This window comes from Anomaloglossus baeobatrachus, chromosome 6 (genome assembly GCF_048569485.1).
Source record: "Anomaloglossus baeobatrachus isolate aAnoBae1 chromosome 6, aAnoBae1.hap1, whole genome shotgun sequence".
NCBI classification, from domain to species: domain Eukaryota; kingdom Metazoa; phylum Chordata; class Amphibia; order Anura; family Aromobatidae; genus Anomaloglossus; species Anomaloglossus baeobatrachus.
The window spans coordinates 564,984,196-565,009,143 of NC_134358.1; the positions used below are offsets into that span (position 1 = coordinate 564,984,196).

Sequence of the window (24,948 nt, forward strand, 5' to 3'; positions counted from 1 at the left end):
CAGCAGCCGGCCGCCGGGTCATCAGCTGATCGCTCACAGCAGCCGGCCGCCGGGTGATCAGCCAATCGCTCACAGCAGCCGGCCGCCGGGTGATCAGCTGATCGCTCACAGCAGCCGGCCGCCGGGTGATCAGCCAATCGCTCACAGCAGCCGGCCGCCGGGTGATCAGCCAATCGCTCACAGCAGCCGGCCGCCGGGTGATCAGCTGATCGCTCACAGCAGCCGGCCGCCGGGTGATCAGCCCATCACTCACAGCAGCCGGCCGCCGGGTGATCAGCCGATCGCTCACAGCAGCCGGCCGCCGGGTGATCAGCCCATCGCTCACAGCAGCCGGCCGCCGGGTGATCAGCCGATCGCTCTCTTTTACAACGGATTCCGACAATGAATTGTATTCTTGTCATCCGTTGTACAACGCATCAGTCACAAGCGTCAAGCAACTCATGTGACCGATGCAAAACAACAGAATTGTGAACCTAGCCTTGCAGATTAAATTAATAAAAAAATAAAAAAAGGGGGGGCGCGTTACATAGACCCACCTTGGATGAAACGTACCTGGCACACATTGTAATGTTCAAAAAGAGAGAGGAAGCCGATGTCGCTGCGGCAGGAGATGCCTTTCAGAACTGTCATGTTCCCGTTCCCAGAGTCCAGCTCCATCACATCATTAAAGACATTGGACGCGGCTCTGCCACAAAGTATGAGGTTCACCAGCTCCTGAGGATGAGAAGTGGACATTCCAGGATTAGACTGCTGTGCAGTACACTGCCTCTCCGGGCTGCACAGACTTGTTTGAAGCCCCTCCCACTCAGGCAGCAGAATGACAGCCCATACGTGCAGCAATCCTCTCCCCCTTCTCTTTAGCAATGAATGACCAGAGTTACCAGATTTTCCCTGAAACATCTAAACAATGATTAGATTTGATATTAATTGGATTAGATTTCATTTTAGAAGGAAAGTAATAATCCTGAATGTCATTGATCCCGCTCAGGCTCTGTCCCTCCATGCTCTGTCAGTTACTGGATGTCACCACTAGAGGGCAATGGACAGATAGACCTGAACAAAATAATGAGCTCCTGATGATGGAGATTCCACTGCGAAACGCGTTGAATACAGTCACATCATGGATTATTATTTTTATAGAATGGCTCCTCTCTTTTATGATGATCAGTATATGCACCTCGCGTGCGACGCCATTCAGGTTCGTATCGGCATTTCAGAAAATCTTGATTCTCCTGTCTTTTTGGTCACGGGTGGTCACAATGTCGGCAAAACCAATCTGTGCCCAAAAGAAGTCATTAAAAGAATAAATATAAATGTGCCGCTTGTCTATTTCCACTGCGGTGACCGGCAGCTGCCCTAAAATTATTGCCACGCCATCCACATTCTGCGAAAAGTATCCTAAATTTGGAGTGAATTTTCCATCATCGGGGCAGAGGAGTCCAGTAATTCACATTAGCAGGGGGTATAGATACAGTACAGCACACTATAGTGCGGTATAGATACAGTACAGCACACTATAGATACAGTACAGCACACTATAGTGTGGTATAGATACAGTACAGCACACTATAGTGCGGTATACAGTACAGCACACTATAGTGCGGTATAGATACAGTACAGCACACTATAGTGCGGTATACAGTACAGCACACTATAGTGCGGTATAGATACAGTACAGCACACTATAGTGCGGTATAGATACAGTACAGCACACTATAGTGCGGTATACAGTACAGCACACTATAGTGCGGTATACAGTACAGCACACTATAGTGCGGTATAGATACAGTACAGCACACTATAGTGCGGTATAGATACAGTACAGCACACTATAGTGCGGTATACAGTACAGCACACTATAGTGCGGTATAGATACAGTACAGCACACTATAGTGCGGTATAGATACAGTACAGCACACTATAGTGCGGTATAGATACAGTACAGCACACTATAGTGCGGTATAGATACAGTACAGCACACTATAGTGCGGTATAGATACAGTACAGCACACTATAGTGCGGTATAGATACAGTACAGCACACTATAGTGCGGTATAGATACAGTACAGCACACTATAGTGCGGTATAGATACAGTACAGCACACTATAATGCGGTATAGATACAGTACAGCACACTATAGTGCGGCATAGATACAGTACAGCACACTATAGTGCGGCATAGATACAGTACAGCACACTATAGTGCGGCATAGATACAGTACAGCACACTATAGTGCGGCATAGATACAGTACAGCACACTATAGTGCGGTATAGATACAGTACAGCACACTATAGTGCGGTATAGATACAGTACAGCACACTATAGTGCGGTATAGATACAGTACAGCACACTATAGTGCAGTATAGATACAGTACATTACACTATAGTGCGGAATAGATACAGTACAGCACACTATAGTGCGGTATAGATACAGTACAGCACACTATAGTGCGGTATAGATACAGTACAGCACACTATAGTGCGGTATAGATACAGTACAGCACACTATAGTGCAGTATAGATACAGTACATTACACTATAGTGCGGAATAGATACAGTACAGCACACTATAGTGCGGTATAGATACAGTACAGCACACTATAGTGCGGTATAGATACAGTACAGCACACTATAGTGCGGTATAGATACAGTACAGCACACTATAGTGCGGTATAGATACAGTACAGCACACTATAGTGCGGTATAGATACAGTACAGCACACTATAGTGCGGTATAGATACAGTACACTATAGTGCGGTATAGATACAGTACAGCACACTATAGTGCGGTATAGATACAGTACAGTACACTATAGTGCGGTATAGATACAGTACAGCACACTATAGTGCGGTATAGATACAGTACAGCACACTATAGTGCGGTATAGATACAGTACAGTACACTATAGTGCGGTATAGATACAGTACAGTACACTATAGTGCGGTATAGATACAGTACAGCACACTATAGTGCGGTATAGATACAGTACAGTACACTATAGTGCGGTATAGATACAGTACAGTACACTATAGTGCGGTATAGATACAGTACAGCACACTATAGTGCGGTATAGATAGAGTACAGTACACTATAGTGCGGTATATACCCGCGGCAGCTCTATGGCAGGATGACAGGTACCGGCGCTCCACTGTGGCTCTGGATTATTTTACTTGCAATGTGTGTTGTGGACCCTGAGATCCAGCATCTGGAGCTGCGGCCCCTCATTCCCCCAATGCTCCATATACAGAGGCGGCTCTGCCGGGCGGCGCGCGGTAACTCACCTGTGTACAGTACGCATGGGCACCAACCAGGCAGCTCGTGGGGACGTCAAAATCCTGCTGAATCCTGTTCAAAAATAGAAATAGAAATCAGTGACGCTCTGCAGGATACAGGCTGTAATCAGTGACACGCTGCAGGAGACAGGCTGTAATCAGTGACATGCTGCAGGAGACAGGCTGTAATCAGTGACACGCTGCAGGAGACAGGCTGTAATCAGTGAGAAGCTGCAGGATACAGGCTGTAATCAGTGAGGTGCTGCAGGATACAGGCTGTAATCAGTGAGATGCTGCAGGATACAGGCTGTAATCAGTGAGACGCTGCAGGATACAGGCTGTAATCAGTGAGACGCTGCAGGATACAGGCTGTAATCAGTGAGACGCTGCAGGATACTGGCTGTAATCAGTGAAACGCTGCAGGACACAGGCTGTAATCAGTGACACGCTGCAGGACACAGGCTGTAATCAGTAACACGCTGCAGGATACAGGCTGTAATCAGTGAAACGCTGCAGGACACAGGCTGTAATCAGTGAGACGCTGCAGGACACAGGCTGTAATCAGTGACACGCTGCAGGATACAGGCTGTAATCAGTGAGACGCTGCAGGACACAGGCTGTAATCAGTGAGACGCTGCAGGATACAGGCTGTAATCAGTGAGACGCTGCAGGACACAGGCTGTAATCAGTGAGACGCTGCAGGATACAGGCTGTAATCAGTGAGACGCTGCAGGACACAGGCTGTAATCAGTGAGACGCTGCAGGATACAGGCTGTAATCAGTGAGACGCTGCAGGACACAGGCTGTAATCAGTGAGACGCTGCAGGACACAGGCTGTAATCAGTGAGACGCTGCAGGATACAGGCTGTAATCAGTGAGACGCTGCAGGACACAGGCTGTAATCAGTGACACGCTGCAGGACACAGGCTGTAATCAGTGAGACGCTGCAGGACACAGGCTGTAATCAGTGAGACGCTGCAGGATACAGGCTGTAATCAGTGACACGCTGCAGGATACAGGCTGTAATCAGTGACACGCTGCAGGATACAGGCTGTAATCAGTGACACGCTGCAGGACACAGGCTGTAATCAGTGACACGCTGCAGGACACAGGCTGTAATCAGTGAGACGCTGCAGGATACAGGCTGTAATCAGTGACACGCTGCAGGATACAGGCTGTAATCAGTGAGACGCTGCAGGACACAGGCTGGAATCAGTGACTCGCTGCAGGACACAGGCTGTAATCAGTGAGAGGCAGCAGGATACAGGCTGTAATCAGTGAGACGCTGCAGGATACAGGCTGTAATCAGTGAGACACTGCAGGATACAGGCTGTAATCAGTGAGACGCTGCAGGATACAGGCTGTAATCAGTGAGACGCTGCAGGAGACAGGCTGTAATCAGTGAGATGCTGCAGGATACAGGCTGTAATCAGTGAGACGCTGCAGGATACAGGCTGTAATCAGTAACACGCTACAGGACACAGGCTGTAATCAGCGAGACGCTGCAGGACACAGGCTGTAATCAGTGAGACGCTGCAGGACACAGGCTGTAATCAGTGAGACGCTGCAGGACACAGGCTGTAATCAGTGAGATGCTGCAGGATACAGGCTGTAATCAGTGAGACGCTGCAGGACACAGGCTGTAATCAGTGAGACGCTGCAGGACACAGGCTGTAATCAGTGAGACGCTGCAGGATACAGGCTGTAATCAGTGAGACACTGCAGGATACAGGCTGTAATCAGTGAGACGCTGCAGGATACAGGCTGTAATCAGTAAGAGGCTGCAGGACACAGGCTGTAATCAGTGAAACGCTGCAGGATACAGGCTGGAATCAGTGAGATGCTGCAGGATACAGGCTGGAATCAGTGAGAAGCTGCAGGATACAGGCTGTAATCAGTGAGACGCTGCAGGATACAGGCTGTAATCAGTGAGACGCTGCAGGATACAGGCTGTAATCAGTGAGACGCTGCAGGATACAGGCTGTAATCAGTGAGACGCTGCAGGACACAGGCTGTAATCAGTGAGAGGCTGCAGGAGACAGGCTGTAATCAATGAGATGCTGCAGGAGACAGGCTGTAATCAGTGAGAGGCTGCAGAATACAGGCTGTAATCAGTGAGACGCTGCAGGATACAGGCTGTAATCAGTGAGACGCTGCAGGAGACAGGCTGTAATCAGTGAGATGCTGCAGAATACAGGCTGTAATCAGTGACACGCTGCAGGATACAGGCTGTAATCAGTGAGAGGCTGCAGGAGACAGGCTGTAATCAATGAGACGCTGCAGGAGACAGGCTGTAATCAGTGAGAGGCTGCAGAATAAAGGCTGTAATCAGTGAGACGCTGCAGGATACAGGCTGTAATCAGTGAGACGCTGCAGGAGACAGGCTGTAATCATTGAGACGCTACAGGACAGGCTGTAATCAGTGAGATGCTGTAGGAGACAGGCTGTAATCAGTGAGACGCTGCAGGAGACAGGCTGTAATCAGTGAGACGCTGCAGGAGACAGGCTGTAATCAGTGAGAAGCTGCAGAATACAGGCTGTAATCAGTGAGACGCTGCAGGAGACAGGCTGTAATCAGTGAAATGCTGCAGGATACAGGCTGTAATCAGTGAGACGCTGCAGAATACAGGCTGTAATCAGTGAGACGCTGCAGGAGACAGGCTGTAATCAGTGAGATGCTGCAGGAGACAGGCTGTAATTAGTGAGACGCTGCAGAATACAGGCTGTAATCAGTGAGATGCTGCATTAGACAGGCTGTAATCAGTGAGACGCTGCAGGAGACAGGCTGTAATCAGTGAGACGCTACAGGACAGGCTGTAATCAGTGAGACGCTGCAGGATACAGGCTGTAATCAGTGAGACGCTGCAGGACACAGGCTGTAATCAGTGAGACGCTACAGGATACAGGCTGTAATCAGTGACACGCTGCAGGATACAGGCTGTAATCAGTGAGACGCTGCAGGACACAGGCTGTAATCAGTGAGATGCTGTAGGAGACAGGCTGTAATCAGTGAGACGCTGCAGGAGACAGGCTGTAATCAGTGAGAAGCTGCAGAATACAGGCTGTAATCAGTGAGACGCTGCAGGAGACAGGCTGTAATCAGTGAGACGCTGCAGAATACAGGCTGCAATCAGTGACACGCTGCAGGACACAGGCTGTAATCAGTGAGACGCTGCAGGATACAGGCTGTAATCAGTGAGACGCTGCAGAATACAGTCTGTAATCAGTGAGACGCTGCAAGAGACAGGCTGTAATCAGTGAGATGCTGCAGGATACAGGCTGTAATCAGTGAGACGCTGCAGGATACAGGCTGTAATCAGTGACACGCTGCAGGACACAGGCTGTAATCAGTGAGATGCTGCAGGAGACAGGCTGTAATCAGTGAGATGCTGCAGGAGACAGGATGTAATCAGTGAGATGCTTACAAGTCTGTCTGACAACCTGTTTAACAGCAGAGTTGAGATTATCCCGGTTGTCAAACACCTTTCTATGCAAGAGTAAGAAGCGGCTTGAAGATCTTCTGCAGATTTGTGGCTGAGGTCACCGTGACCCCGCTGTCCTCGTTAGTGGCCGTGACTCCGCTGTCCTCGTTAGTGGCCGTGACCCCGCTGTCCTCGTTAGTGGCCGCGTTCTCCCCCGGCCCTGATATTCAGCATTGTCTGCCGCAGTAATAGAAATCAAACCTGTCACAAAGATTAATCTCTGCCTGACAGATCAACCGGTGACAAAAGGAGGATGTGCTAATGACATGTTTAGCCGTAAACAACGTGGGAAAACCGCGGCAGCATCTGCACATCACATCATCAGCGCATAGAGGAAGCAGCAATCAGCAGAGGTCACCAGTACACCGACACTGCAGCTCCTGCACCTCCCCCCAAACCCAAACCAGCTCCAAGAGCCAAGCAGAGGGAAAAAACCCAGCTCCAAGAGCCAAGCAGGGGGAGAAAAACCAGCTCCAAGAGCCAAGCAGGGGGAAAAAACCCAGCTCCAAGAGCCAAGCAGGGGGAGAAAAACCAGCTCCAAGAGCCAAGCAGGGGGAGAAAAACCAGCTCCAAGAGCCAAGCAGGAGGAGAAAAACCCAGCTCCAAGAGCCAAGCAGGGGGAGAAAACCCAGCTCCAAGAGCCAAGCAGGAGGAGAAAAACCCAGCTCCAAGAGCCAAGCAGGGGGAGAAAAACCAGCTCCAAGAGCCAAGCAGGAGGAGAAAAACCAGCTCCAAGAGCCAAGCAGGAGAGGGAAAAACCCAGCTCCAAGAGCCAAGCAGGGGGAGAAAAACCAGCTCCAAGAGCCAAGCAGGGGGAGAAAAACCAGCTCCAAGAGCCAAGCAGGAGGAGAAAAACCAGCTCCAAGAGCCAAGCAGGAGGAGAAAAACCAGCTCCAAGAGCCAAGCAGGGGGAGAAAAACCAGCTCCAAGAGCCAAGCAGGGGGAGAAAAACCAGCTCCAAGAGCCAAGCAGGAGGAGAAAAACCAGCTCCAAGAGCCAAGCAGGGGGAGAAAAAACCCAGATCCTAGAGCCAAGCAGGAGGAGAAAAAACCAGCTCCAAGAGCCAAGCAGGAGGAGAAAAAACCAGCTCCAAGAGACAAGCAGGGGGAGAAAAACCAGCTCCAAGAGCCAAGCAGGAGGAGAAAAAACCCAGCTCCAAGAGCCAAGCAGGAGGAGAAAAACCCAGCTCCAAGAGCCAAGCAGGGGGAGAAAAACCAGCTCCAAGAGCCAAGGAGGAGGAGAAAAAACCCAGCTCCAAGAGCCAAGCAGGAGGAGAAAAACCAGCTCCAAGAGCCAAGCAGGAGGAGAAAGAAGGGAATTTTGTTTACTTACCGTAAATTCCTTTTCTTCTAGCTCCAATTGGGAGACCCAGACGATTGGGTGTATAGCTACTGCCTCCGGAGGCCGCACAAAGTACTACACTTAAAAGTGTAAGGCCCCTCCCCTTCTGGCTATACACCCCCCCGTGGGAGCACGGGTCCTTCAGTTTTAGTGCAAAAGCAAGAAGGAGGAAAGCCAATAACTGTTTCAAAAACAAATTCAATCCGATAAACAATATCGGAGAACGTAAGTTATTAACATGAACAACATGTGCACCCGAAAAACAAATACCCTCAGAAAAACAGGGCGGGTGCTGGGTCTCCCAATTGGAGCTAGAAGAAAAGGAATTTACGGTAAGTAAACAAAATTCCCTTCTTCTTTTTCGCTCCTAATTGGGAGACCCAGACAATTGGGACGTCCAAAAGCAGTCCCTGGGTGGGTAAAATAATACCTCGCGATCGGGCTGTCAGGCAGCCCTTTCTTACAGGTGGGCCACCGCCGCCTGCAGGACTTGTCTACCTAGGCTGGCATCCGCCGAAGCGTAGGTATGCACCTGATAATGCTTGGTGAAAGTGTGCAGACTCGACCAGGTAGCCGCCTGGCACACCTGCTGAGCCGTAGCCTGATGTCGTAATGCCCAGGACGCACCCATGGCTCTGGTAGAATGGGCCTTCAGTCCAGAAGGAGTCAGAAGCCCAGCAGAACGGTAGGCGTGAAGAATTGGTTCCTTGATCCACCGCGCAAGGGTGGATTTGGAAGCTTGCGACCCTTTATGCTGACCAGCGACCAGGATAAAGAGTGCATCCGAACGGCGCAGAGGCGCCGTGCGGGAAATGTAGATCCTGAGTGCTCTCACCAGGTCCAACAGATGTAAACCCTTTTCAAAATGGTGAACTGGATGCGGACACAAAGATGGTAAAGTGATATCCTGATTGAGATGAAAGGAAGATACCACCTTGGGAAGAAACTCTGGAATTGGACGCAGTACTACCTTGTCTTGGTGAAACACCAGGAAGGGAGATTTGCAAGATAACGCCGCCAGCTCTGACACTCTCCGAAGAGACGTGACCGCCACCAGAAAAGCCACTTTCTGTGAAAGCCGAGAAAAGGAAATCTCCTTCATAGGCTCGAAAGGTGGCTTCTGGAGAGCAATCAGAACCTTGTTCAGATCCCAGGGTTCCAATGGCCGCCTGTAAGGGGGAATGATATGACAAACCCCTTGCAGGAACGTGCGTACCTTAGGAAGTCGCGCCAGGCGCTTCTGAAAGAATACGGATAGCACAGAGACTTGTCCTTTAAGGGAGCTAAGCGACAAACCTTTTTCCAACCCAGACTGCAGGAAGGAAAGAAAAATAGGTAATGCAAATGGCCAGGGAGAAACTCCCTGAGCAGAGCACCAAGATAAGAATATCTTCCACGTTCTGTGGTAGATCTTGGCGGAGGATGGTTTCCTAGCCTGTCTCATGGTGGCAACAACATCATGAGATAAACCTGAGGTCCCTAGGATCCAGGACTCAATGGCCACACAGTCAGGTTCAGGGCCGCAGAATTCAGATGGAAAAACGGCCCTTGAGACAGCAAGTCTGGACGGCCTGGTAGCGCCCACGGTTGTCCTACTGTGAGATGCCACAGATCCGGGTACCACGACCTCCTTGGCCAGTCTGGAGCGACGAGAATGGCGCAACGGCAGTCGGACCTGATTTTGCGGAGCACTCTGGGCAACAATGCCAGAGGTGGGAACACATAAGGTAGTCGGAACTGCGACCAATCCTGAACTAAGGCGTCTGCCGCCAGAGCTCGATGATTGTGAGACCGTGCCATGAAAACCGGGACCTTGGTGTTGTGCCGTGACGCCATCAGGTCGACGTCCGGCATCCCCCAGCGGCGACAGATCTCCTGAAACACGTCCGGGTGAAGGGACCATTCCCCTGCGTCCATGCCCTGGCGACTGAGAAAGTCTGCTTCCCAGTTTTCCACGCCTGGGATGTGAACTGCGGATATGGTGGATGCTGTGTTTTCCACCCACGTCAGAATCCGCCGGACTTCTTGAAAGGCTTGTCGACTGCGTGTTCCCCCTTGGTGGTTGATGTACGCCACCGCTGTGGAATTGTCCGACTGAATCCGGATCTGCTTGCCCTCCAGCCACTGTTGGAAGGCTCGCAGAGCAAGATAGACTGCTCTGATTTCCAGAACATTGATCTGAAGGGTGGACTCTCTCTGAGTCCACGTACCCTGAGCCCTGTGGTGAAGAAACACTGCTCCCCACCCTGATAGGCTCGCATCTGTCGTGACCACCGCCCAGGATGGGGGTAGGAACGACTTTCCTTTTGACAATGAGGTGGGAAGAAGCCACCAACGGAGAGAGTCCTTGGTTGCCTGAGAGAGGTAGACATCACTGTCGAGGGACGTCGACTTCCCGTCCCATTGGCGGAGAATGTCCCATTGTAGAGGGCGCAGATGAAACTGCGCGAAAGGGACTGCTTCCATTGCTGCCACCATCTTCCCTAGGAAATGCATGAGGCGCCTCAAGGAGTGGGACTGGTTCTGCAGGAGAGATTGCACCCCTGTCTGCAGAGAGCACTGCTTGTCCAGTGGAAGCTTCACTATCGCTGAGAGAGTATGAAACTCCATGCCAAGATATGTTAGTGATTGGGTCGGGGTTAGATTTGACTTTGAAAAGTTGATAATCCACCCGAAACTCTGGAGAGTCTTCAGTGCCACGTTCAGGCTGTGTTGGCATGCCTCTTGAGAGGGTGCCTTTATAAGTAGATCGTCCAAATACGGGATCACGGAGTGACCCTGCGAGTGCAGGACAGCTACTACTGCTGCCATGACCTTGGTGAAGACCCGAGGGGCTGTTGCCAGCCCGAAAGGTAACGCTACGAACTGCAGGTGTTTGCTTTCTATAACGAAGCGTAGAAAACACTGATGCTCTGGCGCAATCGGCACGTGAAGATAAGCATCCTTGATGTCTATTGATGCTAAGAAATCTCCTTGAGACATTGAGGCTATGACGGAGCGGAGAGATTCCATCCGGAACCTCCTGGTTTTTACATGTTTGTTGAGCAACTTTAGATCCAGGACGGGCCGAAAGGACCCGTCCTTCTTTGGCACCACAAACAGATTGGAGTAAAAACCGTGACCTTGTTCCTGAAGAGGAACGGAAGTCACCACTCCTTCCGCCTTTAGAGCGGTCACCGCCTGCAGCAGAGCATCGGCTCGGTCGGGCGGTGGGGAAGTTCTGAAGAAACGAGTTGGAGGACGAGAGACGAATTCTATCCTGTACCCGTGAGACAGAATGTCCCTCACCCAACGGTCTTTGACCTGTGACAGCCAAATGCCGCCAAAGCGGGAGAGCCTGCCACCGACCGAGGATGCGGAGAGAGGAGGCTGAAAGTCATGAGGAAGCCGTCTTGGTAACGGTTCTTCCTGCTGTCTTTTTTGGGCGTGACTGCGTCCGCCAAGAATCTGAGCCTCTCTGATCCTTTTGAGTCCTCTTGGACGAGGAGAATTGGGACCTGCCTGAGCCTCGAAAGGACCGAAAACCAGACTGACCCCTCCTTTGTTGGGGCTTGTTTTGTCTGTGTTGAGGTAAGGATGAGTCCTTACCCTTGGAGTGTTTAATGATTTCATCCAAACGCTCCCCAAACAATCGGTCACGAGAAAAGGGCAAACTGGTTAAGCACTTCTTGGAAGCAGAATCTGCTTTCCATTCTCTCAACCACAGGGCTCTGCGCAAAACCACGGAGTTGGCTGACGCCACCGCCGTACGGCTCGTAGAGTCCAGGACAGCATTAATCGCGTAAGACGCGAATGCAGACATTTGAGAGGTCAATGGTGCCACCTGCGGGGCAGATGTACGTGTGACCGAGTCGACCTGTATAAGCCCAGCTGAAATAGCTTGGAGTGCCCATACGGCTGCGAAAGCTGGCGCCAACGACGCTCCAATAGCTTCATAGATGGATTTCAGCCAGAGCTCCATCTGCCCGTCAGTGGCATCTTTAAGTGCCGCTCCATCTTCTACTGCAACTAAGGATCTAGCTGCAAGCCTGGAGATTGGAGGGTCCACCTTGGGACACTGGGTCCAACCCTTGACCACGTCAGGGGGAAAAGGATAGCGTGTATCTTTAAGCCGTTTAGAAAACCGCTTCTCAGGATAAGCGTGGTGTTTCTGGATTGCATCTCTAAAGTCAGCGTGGTCCAGAAAAGTGCTTAATTTACGCTTGGGATATCTGAAATGGAATTTCTCCTGCTGTGAAGCTGCCTCCTCCTGAGTAGGAGCTGGCGGAGAAATATCTAACATCCTATTGATGGACGCTATAAGATCATTCACTATGGCGTCACCATCCGGTGTATCCAGATTGAGGGCGGACCCAGGATCAGAATCTTGATCAGTTACATCCGCCTCATCACCCATAGATCCGTCCCGCTGGGACCCTGACCAGTGAGACGAAGTTGAGGGCCCCTCATAACGAGCCCGCTTAGGTTGTCTGGGACTGTCGTCCGAGTCAGAATCGTCACCCTGGGGTGCATGTGACACCCCCGGAGCTTGGAAGTGTTCCAGCTGAGGGGGACCAGGGAGCAATGATGCCACAGTGTCCATGGTCTGAGTTACTGGTCTAGACTGCAATGTTTCAAGAATCCTTGACATGGTCATAGACAATCTGTCAGCAAAAGCTGCAAACTCCGTTCCTGTCACCTGGACAGCATTCACAGGTGGTACACCCTGGGTCACGTCCAGCAGAGGCCCCGGCTGTGCAAGTTGCACAGGGGCCGAGCACTGCACACAATGAGGGTCAGTGGAACCTGCCGGTAGAGCAGCCCCACATGCGGTACAGTCAGCATATAATGTCTGTGCCTTGGCACCCTTGCGTTTTGCGGACGACATGCTGTTGCCTCCTTGTAATCTAGGAGGGTATATAGCCGAGAATCACCAGCGACCGTACAGTACAAAGTATTTGCAACACAAAATACTCAGTATACAAACGGCACAAGTGGGGGTGAGCCCTTGAGGGCTGCTTACCGCCCGCTGAACAGCGGGTATGAGGCCGTAGAATCCCGTGTCTGGGTCTCCCCGTCTCCCCTCTGCAGCTCAGCGTGCAGGCAGGAATGGCTGCCGGCGTTCTGTGAAGAGGGGCGGACCGTGGGCGTGCCACAAACAAAGAGCGGGAAACTGCGTCCTACTGTGCCTGGTGTGAGGGTTGGAGTATGTAAAAACGACTCCAGCCCTCAGCGCTGATGCTCTGTACAGCGTCCCGCCCTCCTCCTGACTGGCAGGTGCGGAGGCGGGAACGAACGAACTAGGCCGCAAAAGCCGGGGACTGTAGTAATAAGCGCGGCCGTGATATATGCACGGCCAGCGCGGAAGTCCCCGGCGCACCACAAGTCCCAGCCGCGTCGCAGTCCCAGCGGCCGGCGCGACCGTTCTCCCTGAGTCTACCCACTCAGCTAAGCTGAAGTGAGGAAATGGCACAAGCGCAGCAGCGCTGTTGTCCCCGGCGCACTAGCACACCCAGCAATGCTGCGGTGTGCGCGCGTATGCACGGGGACACAGAGTACCTTGACGGAGCAGGGCCATGTCCCTGACGATACTCAGCTCCATATCCAGCGGCTTCTCCAGGGGCTGCGGATGGAGCACGGTCTCTGTGCCTGGAGACCGGTAAAATCCCACTTCGCCCAGAGCCCTAATGGGGATGGGGAAGGAATCAGCATGTGGGCTCCAGCCTCCGTACCCGCAATGGGTACCTCAACCTTAACAAGCACCACCGACAAAAAGTGGGGTGAGAAGGGAGCATGCTGGGGACCCTTGTATGGGTCCTCTTTTCTTCCATCCGACATAGTCAGCAGCTGCTGCTGACTAAACAGTGGAGCTATGCGTGCGTGTCTGACCTCCTTCGCACAAAGCAAAAAAACTGAAGGACCCGTGCTCCCACGGGGGGGTGTATAGCCAGAAGGGGAGGGGCCTTACACTTTTAAGTGTAGTACTTTGTGCGGCCTCCGGAGGCAGTAGCTATACACCCAATTGTCTGGGTCTCCCAATTAGGAGCGAAAAAGAAAACCAGCTCCAAGAGCCAAGCAGGAGGAGAAAAACCCAGCTCCAAGAGCCAAGCAGGAGGAGAAAAACCCAGCTCCAAGAGCCAAGCAGGGGGAGAAAAACCCAGCTCCAAGAGCCAAGCAGGGGGAGAAAGACCCAGCTCTAAGAGCCAAGCAGGAGGAGAAAAACCCAGCTCCAAGAGCCAAGCAGGGGGAGAAAAACCCAGCTCCAAGAGCCAAGCAGGGGGAGAAAAACCCAGCTCCAAGAGCCAAGCAGGGGGAGAAAAACCAGCTCCAAGAGCCAAGCAGGAGGAGAAAAACCCAGCTCCAAGAGCCAAGCAGGGGGAGAAAAACCCAGCTCCAAGAGCCAATCAGGGGGAGAAAAACCCAGCTCCAAGAGCCAATCAGGGGGAGAAAAACCAGCTCCAAGAGCCAAGCAGGAGGAGAAAAACCCAGCTCCAAGAGCCAAGCAGGAGGAGAAAAACCAGTCCAAGAGCCAAGCAGGAGGAGAAAAAACCAGCTCCAAGAGCCAAGCAGGAGGAGAAAAACCCAGCTCCAAGAGCCAAGCAGGAGGAGAAAAACCCAGCTCCAAGAGCCAAGCAGGGGGAGAAAAACCAGCTCCAAGAGCCAAGCAGGGGGAGAAAAACCAGCTCCAAGAGCCAAGCAGGAGGAGAAAAACCAGCTCCAAGAGCCAAGCAGGGGGAGAAAACCCAGCTCCAAGAGCCAAGCAGGGGGAGAAAAACCCAGATCCTAGAGCCAAGCAGGAGGAGAAAAAACCAGCTCCAAGAGCCAAGCAGGGGGAGAAAACCCAGCTCCAAGAGCCAAGCAGGGGGAGACAAAACAGCTCCAAGAGCCAAGCAGGAGGGGGAAAAACCAGCTCCAAGAGCCAAGCAGGGGGAGAAAAACCCAGCTCCAAGAGCCAAGCAGAGGGAGAAAAACCAGCTCCAAGAGCCAAGCAGGAGGAGAAAAACCAGCTCCAAGAGCCAAGCAGGAGGAGAAAAAACCAGCTCCAAGAGCCAAGCAGGGGGAGAAAAACCAGCTCCAAGAGCCAAGCAGGGGGAGAAAAACCCAGCTCCAAGAGCCAAGGAGGAGGAGAAAAAACCCAGCTCCAAGAGCCAAGCAGGAGGGGAAAAACCCAGCTCCAAGAGCCAAGCAGGGGGAGAAAAAACAGCTCCAAGAGCCAAGCAGGGGGAGAAAAAACAGCTCCAAGAGCCAAGCAGGGGGAGAAAAAACCAGCTCCAAGAGCCAAGCAGGAGGAGAAAAAACCAGCTCCAAGAGCCAAGCAGGAGGAGAAAACCCAGCTCCAAGAGCCAAGCAGGAGGAGAAAACCCAGCTCCAAGAGCCAAGCAGGAGGAGAAAAACCAGCTCCAAGAGCCAAGCAGGGGGAGAAAAACCAACTCCAAGAGCCAAGCAGGAGGAGAAAAAACCAGCTCCAAGAGCCAAGCAGGAGGAGAAAAAAACAGCTCCAAGAGCCAAGCAGGGGGAGAAAACCCAGCTCCAAGAGCCAAGCAGGAGGAGAAAGAACCCAGCTCCAAGAGCCAAGCAGGGGGAGAAAAACCCAGCTCCAAGAGCCAAGCAGGGGGAGAAAGACCCAGCTCTAAGAGCCAAGCAGGGGGAGAAAAACCAACTCCAAGAGCCAAGCAGGAGGAGAAAGAACCCAGCTCCAAGAGCCAAGCAGGGGGAGAAAGAACCCAGCTCCAAGAGCCAAGCAGGAGGAGAAAAACCAGCTCCAAGAGCCAAGCAGGAGGAGAAAACCCAGCTCTAAGAGCCAAGGAGGAGGAGAAAAAACCAGCTCCAAGAGCCAAGCAGGGGGAGAAAGACCCAGCTCTAAGAGCCAAGGAGGAGGAGAAAAAAACCAGCTCCAAGAGCCAAGCAGGAGGAGAAAAAACCAGCTCCAAGAGCCAAGCAGGAGGAGAAAACCCAGCTCCAAGAGCCAAGCAGGAGGAGAAAACCCAGCTCCAAGAGCCAAGCAGGAGGAGAAAACCCAGCTCCAAGAGCCAAGCAGGAGGAGAAAAAACCAGCTCCAAGAGCCAAGCAGGAGGAGAAAAAACCAGCTCCAAGAGCCAAGCAGGGGGAGAAAACCCAGCTCCAAGAGCCAAGCAGGGGGAGAAAACCCAGATCCTAGAGCCAAGCAGGAGGAGAAAAAAACAGCTCCAAGAGCCAAGCAGGAGGAGAAAACCCAGCTCCAAGAGCCAAGCAGGGGGAGAAAAACCCAGCTCCAAGAGCCAAGCAGGGGGAGAAAAACCAGCTCCAAGAGCCAAGCAGGGGGAGAAAGACCCAGCTCTAAGAGCCAAGGAGGAGGAGAAAAAACCCAGCTCCAAGAGCCAAGCAGGGGGAGAAAAAACAGCTCCAAGAGCCAAGCAGGAGGAGAAAGAACCCAGCTCCAAGAGCCAAGCAGGGGGAGAAAAACCAGCTCCAAGAGCCAAGCAGGGGGAGAAAAACCAGCTCCAAGAGCCAAGCAGGAGGAGAAAAACCAGCTCCAAGAGCCAAGCAGGAGGAGAAAGAACCCAGCTCCAAGAGCCAAGCAGGAGGAGAAAACCCAGCTCCAAGAGCCAAGCAGGAGGAGAAAAACCCAGCTCAAGGAGCCAAGCAGGAGGAGAAAAACCCAGCTCCAAGAGCCAAGCAGGAGGAGAAAAACCAGCTCCAAGAGCCAAGCAGGGGGGGAAAAACCCAGCTCCAAGAGCCAAGCAGGGGGAGAAAAACCCAGCTCCAAGAGCCAAGCAGGGGGAGAAAAACCCAGCTCCAAGAGCCAAGCAGGGGGGAAAACCCAGCTCCAAGAGCCAAGCAGGAGGAGAAAACCCCAGCTCCAAGAGCCAAGCAGGAGGAGAAAACCCAGCTCCAAGAGCCAAGCAGGAGGAGAAAAACCAGCTCCAAGAGCCAAGCCGGGGGAGGAAAACCCAGCTCCAAGAGCCAAGCAGGAGGAGAAAAACCAGCTCCAAGAGCCAAGCAGGGGGAGAAAAACCAGCTCCAAGAGCCAAGCAGGGGGAGAAAAACCAGCTCCAAGAGCCAAGCAGGAGGAGAAAACCCAGCTCCAAGAGCCAAGCAGGAGGAGAAAGAACCCAGCTCCAAGAGCCAAGCAGGAGGAGAAAAACCAGCTCCAAGAGCCAAGCAGGGGGAGAAAAACCAGCTCCAAGAGCCAAGCAGGGGGAGAAAAACCAGCTCCAAGAGCCAAACAGGAGGAGAAAAACCAGCTCCAAGAGCCAAGCAGGAGGAGAAAGAACCCAGCTCCAAGAGCCAAGCAGGAGGAGAAAAAACCAGCTCCAAGAGCCAAGCAGGAGGAGAAAACCCAGCTCCAAGAGCAAAGCAGGAGGAGAAAAACCCAGCTCCAAGAGCCAAGCAGGAGGAGAAAAACCCAGCTCCAAGAGCCAAGCAGGAGGAGAAAAACCAGCTCCAAGAGCCAAGCAGGGGGAGAAAAACCCAGCTCCAAGAGCCAAGCAGGGGGAGAAAAACCCAGCTCCAAGAGCCAAGCAGGGGGAGAAAAACCCAGCTCCAAGAGCCAAGCAGGGGGAGAAAAACCCAGCTCCAAGAGCCAAGCAGGGGGGAAAACCCAGCTCCAAGAGCCAAGCAGGGGGAGAAAAACCCAGCTCCAAGAGCCAAGCAGGGGGAGAAAAACCCAGCTCCAAGAGCCAAGCAGGGGGAGAAAAACCAGCTCCAAGAGCCAAGCAGAAGGAGAAAACCCAGCTCCAAGAGCCAAGCAGGAGGAGAAAAACCAGCTCCAAGAGCCAAGCAGGGGGAGAAAAAAACAGCTCCAAGAGCCAAGCAGGAGGAGAAAACCCAGCTCCAAGAGCCAAGCAGGGGGAGAAAGAACCCAGCTCCAAGAGCCAAGCAGGAGAAAGAAAAAAACAGCTCCAAGAGCCAAGCAGGGGGAGAAAAACCCAGCTCCAAGAGCCAAGCAGGAGGAGAAAAAACCCAGCTCCAAGAGCCAAGCAGGGGGAGAAAAACCAGCTCCAAGAGCCAAGCAGGAGGAGAAAAACCAGCTCCAAGAGCCAAGCAGGAGGAGAAAACCCAGCTCCAAGAGCCAAGCAGGGGGAGAAAAACCCAGCTCCAAGAGCCAAGCAGGGGGAAAAAAACAGCTCCAAGAGCCAAGCAGGAGGAGAAAAACCAGCTCCAAGAGCCAAGCAGGGGGAGAAAAAAACAGCTCCAAGAGCCAAGCAGGAGGAGAAAACCCAGCTCCAAGAGCCAAGCAGGAGAGGGAAAAAACCAGCTCCAAGAGCCAAGCAGGGGGAGAAAAACCCAGCTCCAAGAGCCAAGCAGGAGGAGAAAAAACCCAGCTCCAAGAGCCAAGCAGGGGGAGAAAAACCAGCTCCAAGAGCCAAGGAGGAGGAGAAAAAACCCAGCTCCAAGAGCCAAGCAGGGGGAGAAAAACCAGCTCCAAGAGCCAAGCAGGGGGAGAAAAACCAGCTCCAAGAGCCAAGCAGGAGGAGAAAAACCCAGCTCCAAGAGCCAAGCAGGAGGAGAAAAAACAGCTCCAAGAGCCAAGCAGGAGGAGAAAAACCAGCTCCAAGAGCCAAGCAGGAGGAGAAAAACCCAGCTCCAAGAGCCAAGCAGGAGGAGAAAAACCCAGCTCCAAGAGCCAAGCAGGGGGAGAAAAACCCAGCTCCAAGAGCCAAGCAGGAGGAGAAAAACCAGCTCCAAGAGCCAAGCAGGAGGAGAAAAACCAGCTCCAAGAGCCAAGCAGGAGGAGAAAACCCAGCTCCAAGAGCCAAGCAGGGGGAGAAAAACCAGCTCCAAGAGCCAAGCAGGAGGGGAAAAAACCAGCTCCAAAAGCCAAGCAGGAGGGGAAAAACCAGCTCCAAGAGCCAAGCAGGAGGGGGAAAAACCCAGCTCCAAGAGCCAAGCAGGGGGAGAAAGAACCCAGCTCCAAGAGCCAAGCAGGGGGAGAAAGAACCCAGCTCCAAGAGCCAAGCAGGAGGAGAAAAACCCAGCTCCAAGAGCCAAGCAGGGGGAGAAAAACCAGCTCCAAGAGCCAAGCAGGAGGAGAAAAACCCAGCTCCAAGAGCCAAGCAGGGGGAGAAAAACCCAGCTCCAAGAGCCAAGCAGGGGGAGAAAAACCAGCTCCAAGAGCCAAGCAGGAGGAGAAAAACCAGCTCCAAGAGCCAAGCAGGAGGAGAAAAACCAGTCCAAGAGCCAAGCAGGAGGAGAAAAAACCAGCTCCAAGAGCCAAGCAGGAGGAGAAAAACCCAGCTCCAAGAGCCAAGCAGGAGGAGAAAAACCAGCTCCAAGAGCCAAGCAGGGGGAGAAAAACCAGCTCCAAGAGCCAAGCAGGAGGAGAAAAACCAGCTCCAAGAGCCAAGCAGGGGGAGAAAACCCAGCTCCAAGAGCCAAGCAGGGGGAGAAAAACCCAGATCCTAGAGCCAAGCAGGAGGAGAAAAAACCAGCTCCAAGAGCCAAGCAGGGGGAGAAAACCCAGCTCCAAGAGCCAAGCAGGAGGGGGAAAAACCAGCTCCAAGAGCCAAGCAGGGGGAGAAAAACCAGCTCCAAGAGCCAAGCAGGAGGGGGAAAAACCAGCTCCAAGAGCCAAGCAGGAGGGGGAAAAACCAGCTCCAAGAGCCAAGCAGGGGGAGAAAAACCCAGCTCCAAGAGCCAAGCAGGGGGAGAAAAACCAGCTCCAAGAGCCAAGCAGGGGGAGAAAAACCCAGCTCCAAGAGCCAAGCAGGGGGAGAAAGACCCAGCTCTAAGAGCCAAGGAGGAGGAGAAAAAACCCAGCTCCAAGAGCCAAGCAGGAGGGGAAAAACCCAGCTCCAAGAGCCAAGCAGGGGGAGAAAAAACAGCTCCAAGAGCCAAGCAGGGGGAGAAAAAACAGCTCCAAGAGCCAAGCAGGGGGAGAAAACACCAGCTCCAAGAGCCAAGCAGGGGGAGAAAAAACCAGCTCCAAGAGCCAAGCAGGAGGAGAAAACCCAGCTCCAAGAGCCAAGCAGGAGGAGAAAACCCAGCTCCAAGAGCCAAGCAGGAGGAGAAAAAACCAGCTCCAAGAGCCAAGCAGGAGGAGAAAAAAACAGCTCCAAGAGCCAAGCAGGGGGAGAAAACCCAGCTCCAAGAGCCAAGCAGGAGGAGAAAAACCAGCTCCAAGAGCCAAGCAGGGGGAGAAAAACCAACTCCAAGAGCCAAGCAGGAGGAGAAAGAACCAGCTCCAAGAGCCAAGCAGGGGGAGAAAAACCCAGCTCCAAGAGCCAAGCAGGAGGATAAAGACCCAGCTCTAAGAGCCAAGCAGGGGGAGAAAAACTAACTCCAAGAGCCAAGCAGGAGGAGAAAGAACCCAGCTCCAAGAGCCAAGCAGGAGGAGAAAAACCAGCTCCAAGAGCCAAGCAGGAGGAGAAAACCCAGCTCTAAGAGCCAAGGAGGAGGAGAAAAAACCAGTTCCAAGAGCCAAGCAGGGGGAGAAAAACCCAGCTCCAAGAGCCAAGCAGGAGGAGAAAAACCCAGCTCCAAGAGCCAAGCAGGAGGAGAAAAACCAGCTCCAAGAGCCAAGCAGGGGGAGAAAAACCAGCTCCAAGAGCCAAGCAGGAGGAGAAAAACCAGTTCCAAGAGCCAAGCAGGGGGAGAAAACCCAGCTCCAAGAGCCAAGCAGGGGGAGAAAAACCCAGATCCTAGAGCCAAGCAGGAGGAGAAAAAACCAGCTCCAAGAGCCAAGCAGGGGGAGAAAACCCAGCTCCAAGAGCCAAGCAGGAGGGGGAAAAACCAGCTCCAAGAGCCAAGCAGGGGGAGAAAAACCAGCTCCAAGAGCCAAGCAGGAGGGGGAAAAACCAGCTCCAAGAGCCAAGCAGGAGGGGGAAAAACCAGCTCCAAGAGCCAAGCAGGGGGAGAAAAACCCAGCTCCAAGAGCCAAGCAGGGGGAGAAAAACCAGCTCCAAGAGCCAAGCAGGGGGAGAAAAACCCAGCTCCAAGAGCCAAGCAGGGGGAGAAAGACCCAGCTCTAAGAGCCAAGGAGGAGGAGAAAAAACCCAGCTCCAAGAGCCAAGCAGGAGGGGAAAAACCCAGCTCCAAGAGCCAAGCAGGGGGAGAAAAAACATCTCCAAGAGCCAAGCAGGGGGAGAAAAAACAGCTCCAAGAGCCAAGCAGGGGGAGAAAACACCAGCTCCAAGAGCCAAGCAGGGGGAGAAAAAACCAGCTCCAAGAGCCAAGCAGGAGGAGAAAACCCAGCTCCAAGAGCCAAGCAGGAGGAGAAAACCCAGCTCCAAGAGCCAAGCAGGAGGAGAAAAAACCAGCTCCAAGAGCCAAGCAGGAGGAGAAAAAAACAGCTCCAAGAGCCAAGCAGGGGGAGAAAACCCAGCTCCAAGAGCCAAGCAGGAGGAGAAAAACCAGCTCCAAGAGCCAAGCAGGGGGAGAAAAACCAACTCCAAGAGCCAAGCAGGAGGAGAAAGAACCAGCTCCAAGAGCCAAGCAGGGGGAGAAAAACCCAGCTCCAAGAGCCAAGCAGGAGGATAAAGACCCAGCTCTAAGAGCCAAGCAGGGGGAGAAAAACTAACTCCAAGAGCCAAGCAGGAGGAGAAAGAACCCAGCTCCAAGAGCCAAGCAGGAGGAGAAAAACCAGCTCCAAGAGCCAAGCAGGAGGAGAAAACCCAGCTCTAAGAGCCAAGGAGGAGGAGAAAAAACCAGCTCCAAGAGCCAAGCAGGGGGAGAAAGACCCAGCTCTAAGAGCCAAGGAGGAGGAGAAAAAACCAGCTCCAAGAGCCAAGCAGGAGGAGAAAAAACCAGCTCCAAGAGCCAAGCAGGAGGAGAAAACCCAGCTCCAAGAGCCAAGCAGGAGGAGAAAACCCAGCTCCAAGAGCCAAGCAGGAGGAGAAAAAACCAGCTCCAAGAGCCAAGCAGGAGGAGAAAAAACCAGCTCCAAGAGCCAAGCAGGAGGAGAAAACCCAGCTCCAAGAGCCAAGCAGGGGGAGAAAACCCACATCCTAGAGCCAAGCAGGAGGAGAAAAAACCAGCTCCAAGAGCCAAGCAGGGGGAGAAAAACCAGCTCCAAGAGCGAAGCAGGGGGAGAAAAACCCAGCTCCAAGAGCCAAGCAGGGGGAGAAAAACCAGCTCCAAGAGCCAAGCAGGGGGAGAAAGACCCAGCTCTAAGAGCCAAGGAGGAGGAGAAAAAACCCAGCTCCAAGAGCCAAGCAGGGGGAGAAAAAACAGCTCCAAGAGCCAAGCAGGAGGAGAAAGAACCCAGCTCCAAGAGCCAAGCAGGGGGAGAAAAACCAGCTCCAAGAGCCAAGCAGGGGGAGAAAAACCAGCTCCAAGAGCCAAGCAGGAGGAGAAAAACCAGCTCCAAGAGCCAAGCAGGAGGAGAAAGAACCCAGCTCCAAGAGCCAAGCAGGAGGAGAAAACCCAGCTCCAAGAGCCAAGCAGGAGGAGAAAACCCAGCTCCAAGAGCCAAGCAGGAGGAGAAAAACCCAGCTCCAAGAGCCAAGCAGGAGGAGAAAAACCCAGCTCCAAGAGCCAAGCAGGAGGAGAAAAACCAGCTCCAAGAGCCAAGCAGGAGGAGAAAACCCAGCTCCAAGAGCCAAGCAGGGGGAGAAAAACCAGCTCCAAGAGCCAAGCAGGAGTGGAAAAAACCAGCTCCAAAAGCCAAGCAGGAGGGGAAAAAACAGCTCCAAGAGCCAAGCAGGAGGAGAAAAACCCAGCTCCAAGAGCCAAGCAGGGGGAGAAAGAACCCAGCTCCAAGAGCCAAGCAGGAGGAGAAAAACCCAGCTCCAAGAGCCAAGCAGGGGGAGAAAAACCAGCTCCAAGAGCCAAGCAGGAGGAGAAAAACCCAGCTCCAAGAGCCATGCAGGGGGAGAAAAACCCAGCTCCAAGAGCCAAGCAGGGGGAGAAAAACCAGCTCCAAGAGCCAAGCAGGAGGAGAAAAACCAGCTCCAAGAGCCAAGCAGGAGGAGAAAAACCAGTCCAAGAGCCAAGCAGGAGGAGAAAAAACCAGCTCCAAGAGCCAAGCAGGAGGAGAAAGAACCCAGCTCCAAGAGCCAAGCAGGGGGAGAAAAACCAGCTCCAAGAGCCAAACAGGAGGAGAAAAACCAGCTCCAAGAGCCAAGCAGGAGGAGAAAGAACCCAGCTCCAAGAGCCAAGCAGGAGGAGAAAACCCAGCTCCAAGAGCCAAGCAGGAGGAGAAAAACCCAGCTCCAAGAGCCAAGCAGGAGGAGAAAAACCCAGCTCCAAGAGCCAAGCAGGAGGAGAAAAACCAGCTCCAAGAGCCAAGCAGGGTGAGAAAAACCCAGCTCCAAGAGCCAAGCAGGGTGAGAAAAACCCAGCTCCAAGAGCCAAGCAGGGGGAGAAAAACCCAGCTCCAAGAGCCAAGCAGGGGGAGAAAAACCCAGCTCCAAGAGCCAAGCAGGGGGGAAAACCCAGCTCCAAGAGCCAAGCAGGGGGAGAAAAACCCAGCTCCAAGAGCCAAGCAGGGGGAGAAAAACCAGCTCCAAGAGCCAAGCAGGAGGAGAAAAACCAGCTCCAAGAGCCAAGCAGGAGGAGAAAACCCAGCTCCAAGAGCCAAGCAGGGGGAGAAAAACCAGCTCCAAGAGCCAAGCAGAAGGAGAAAACCCAGCTCCAAGAGCCAAGCAGGAGGAGAAAAACCAGCTCCAAGAGCCAAGCAGGGGGAGAAAAACCCAGCTCCAAGAGCCAAGCAGGGGGAGAAAAACCCAGCTCCAAGAGCCAAGCAGGGGGGGAAACCCAGCTCCAAGAGCCAAGCAGGGGGAGAAAAACCCAGCTCCAAGAGCCAAGCAGGAGGGGAAAAAACCAGCTCCAAGAGCCAAGCAGGAGGAGAAAACCCAGCTCCAAGAGCCAAGCAGGAGGAGAAAACCCAGCTCCAAGAGCTAAGCAGGGGGAGAAAAACCCAGCTCCAAGAGCCAAGCAGGAGGAGAAAAACCAGCTCCAAGAGCCAAGCAGGGGGAGAAAAACCCAGCTCCAAGAGCCAAGCAGCAGGAGAAAAACCAGCTGCAAGAGCCAAGCAGGAGGAGAAAAACCAGCTCCAAGAGCCATGCAGGAGGGGAAAAAACCAGCTCCAAGAGCCAAGCAGGAGGAGAAAAACCCAGCTCCAAGAGCTAAGCAGGAGGGGAAAAACCAGCTCCAAGAGCCAAGCAGGAGGGGAAAAAAACAGCTCCAAGAGCCAAGCAGGAGGAGAAGAAGGGAATTTTGTTACTTACCGTAAATTCCTTTTCTTCTAGCTCCTATTGGGAGACCCAGACGATTGGGTGTATAGCACTGCCTCCGGAGGCCACACAAAGCAATTACACTAAAAAGTGTAAGGCCCCTCCCCTTCTGGCTATACACCCCCAGTGGGATCACTGGCTCACCAGTTTTAGTGCAAAAGCAAGAAGGAGGAAAGCCAATAACTGGTTTAAACAAATTCACTCCGAAGTAACGTCGGAGAACTGAAAACCGTTCAACATGAACAACATGTGTACCCGAAAAACAACCAAAAGTCCCGAAGGACAACAGGGCGGGTGCTGGGTCTCCCAATAGGAGCTAGAAGAAAAGGAATTTACGGTAAGTAACAAAATTCCCTTCTTCTTCGGCGCTCCATTGGGAGACCCAGACGATTGGGACGTCCAAAAGCTGTCCCTGGGTGGGTAAAGAAATACCTCATGTTAGAGCTGCGAAGACAGCCCTCCCCTACGGGTAGGCAACTGCCGTCTGCAGGACTCTTCTACCTAGGCTGGCGTCCGCCGAAGCATAGGTATGCACCTGATAATGTTTGGTGAAAGTGTGCAGACTCGACCAGGTAGCTGCCTGGCACACCTGTTGAGCCGTAGCCTGGTGTCGCAATGCCCAGGACGCACCCACGGCTCTGGTAGAATGGGCCTTCAGCCCTGATGGAACCGGAAGCCCAACAGAACGGTAGGCTTCAAGAATTGGTTCTTTGATCC

At 53.0% G+C, this 24,948-nt stretch overlaps 1 protein-coding gene across 1 annotated transcript in view; it reads right to left on the reverse strand.

Moving 5' to 3' along the window:
* The window catches only part of MINDY4 (MINDY lysine 48 deubiquitinase 4), a 189,413-nt gene that overhangs the window by 67,958 nt on the left and 96,507 nt on the right, over positions 1–24,948 (reverse strand). The window contains exons 14-15 of the mRNA XM_075315756.1: positions 3,285–3,348; positions 553–714 (exon numbers count right to left, since the gene is read on the reverse strand). Coding sequence (XP_075171871.1) covers positions 553–714; positions 3,285–3,348 — 226 coding nt within the window. The remainder of the gene's footprint in view (positions 1–552; positions 715–3,284; positions 3,349–24,948) is intronic.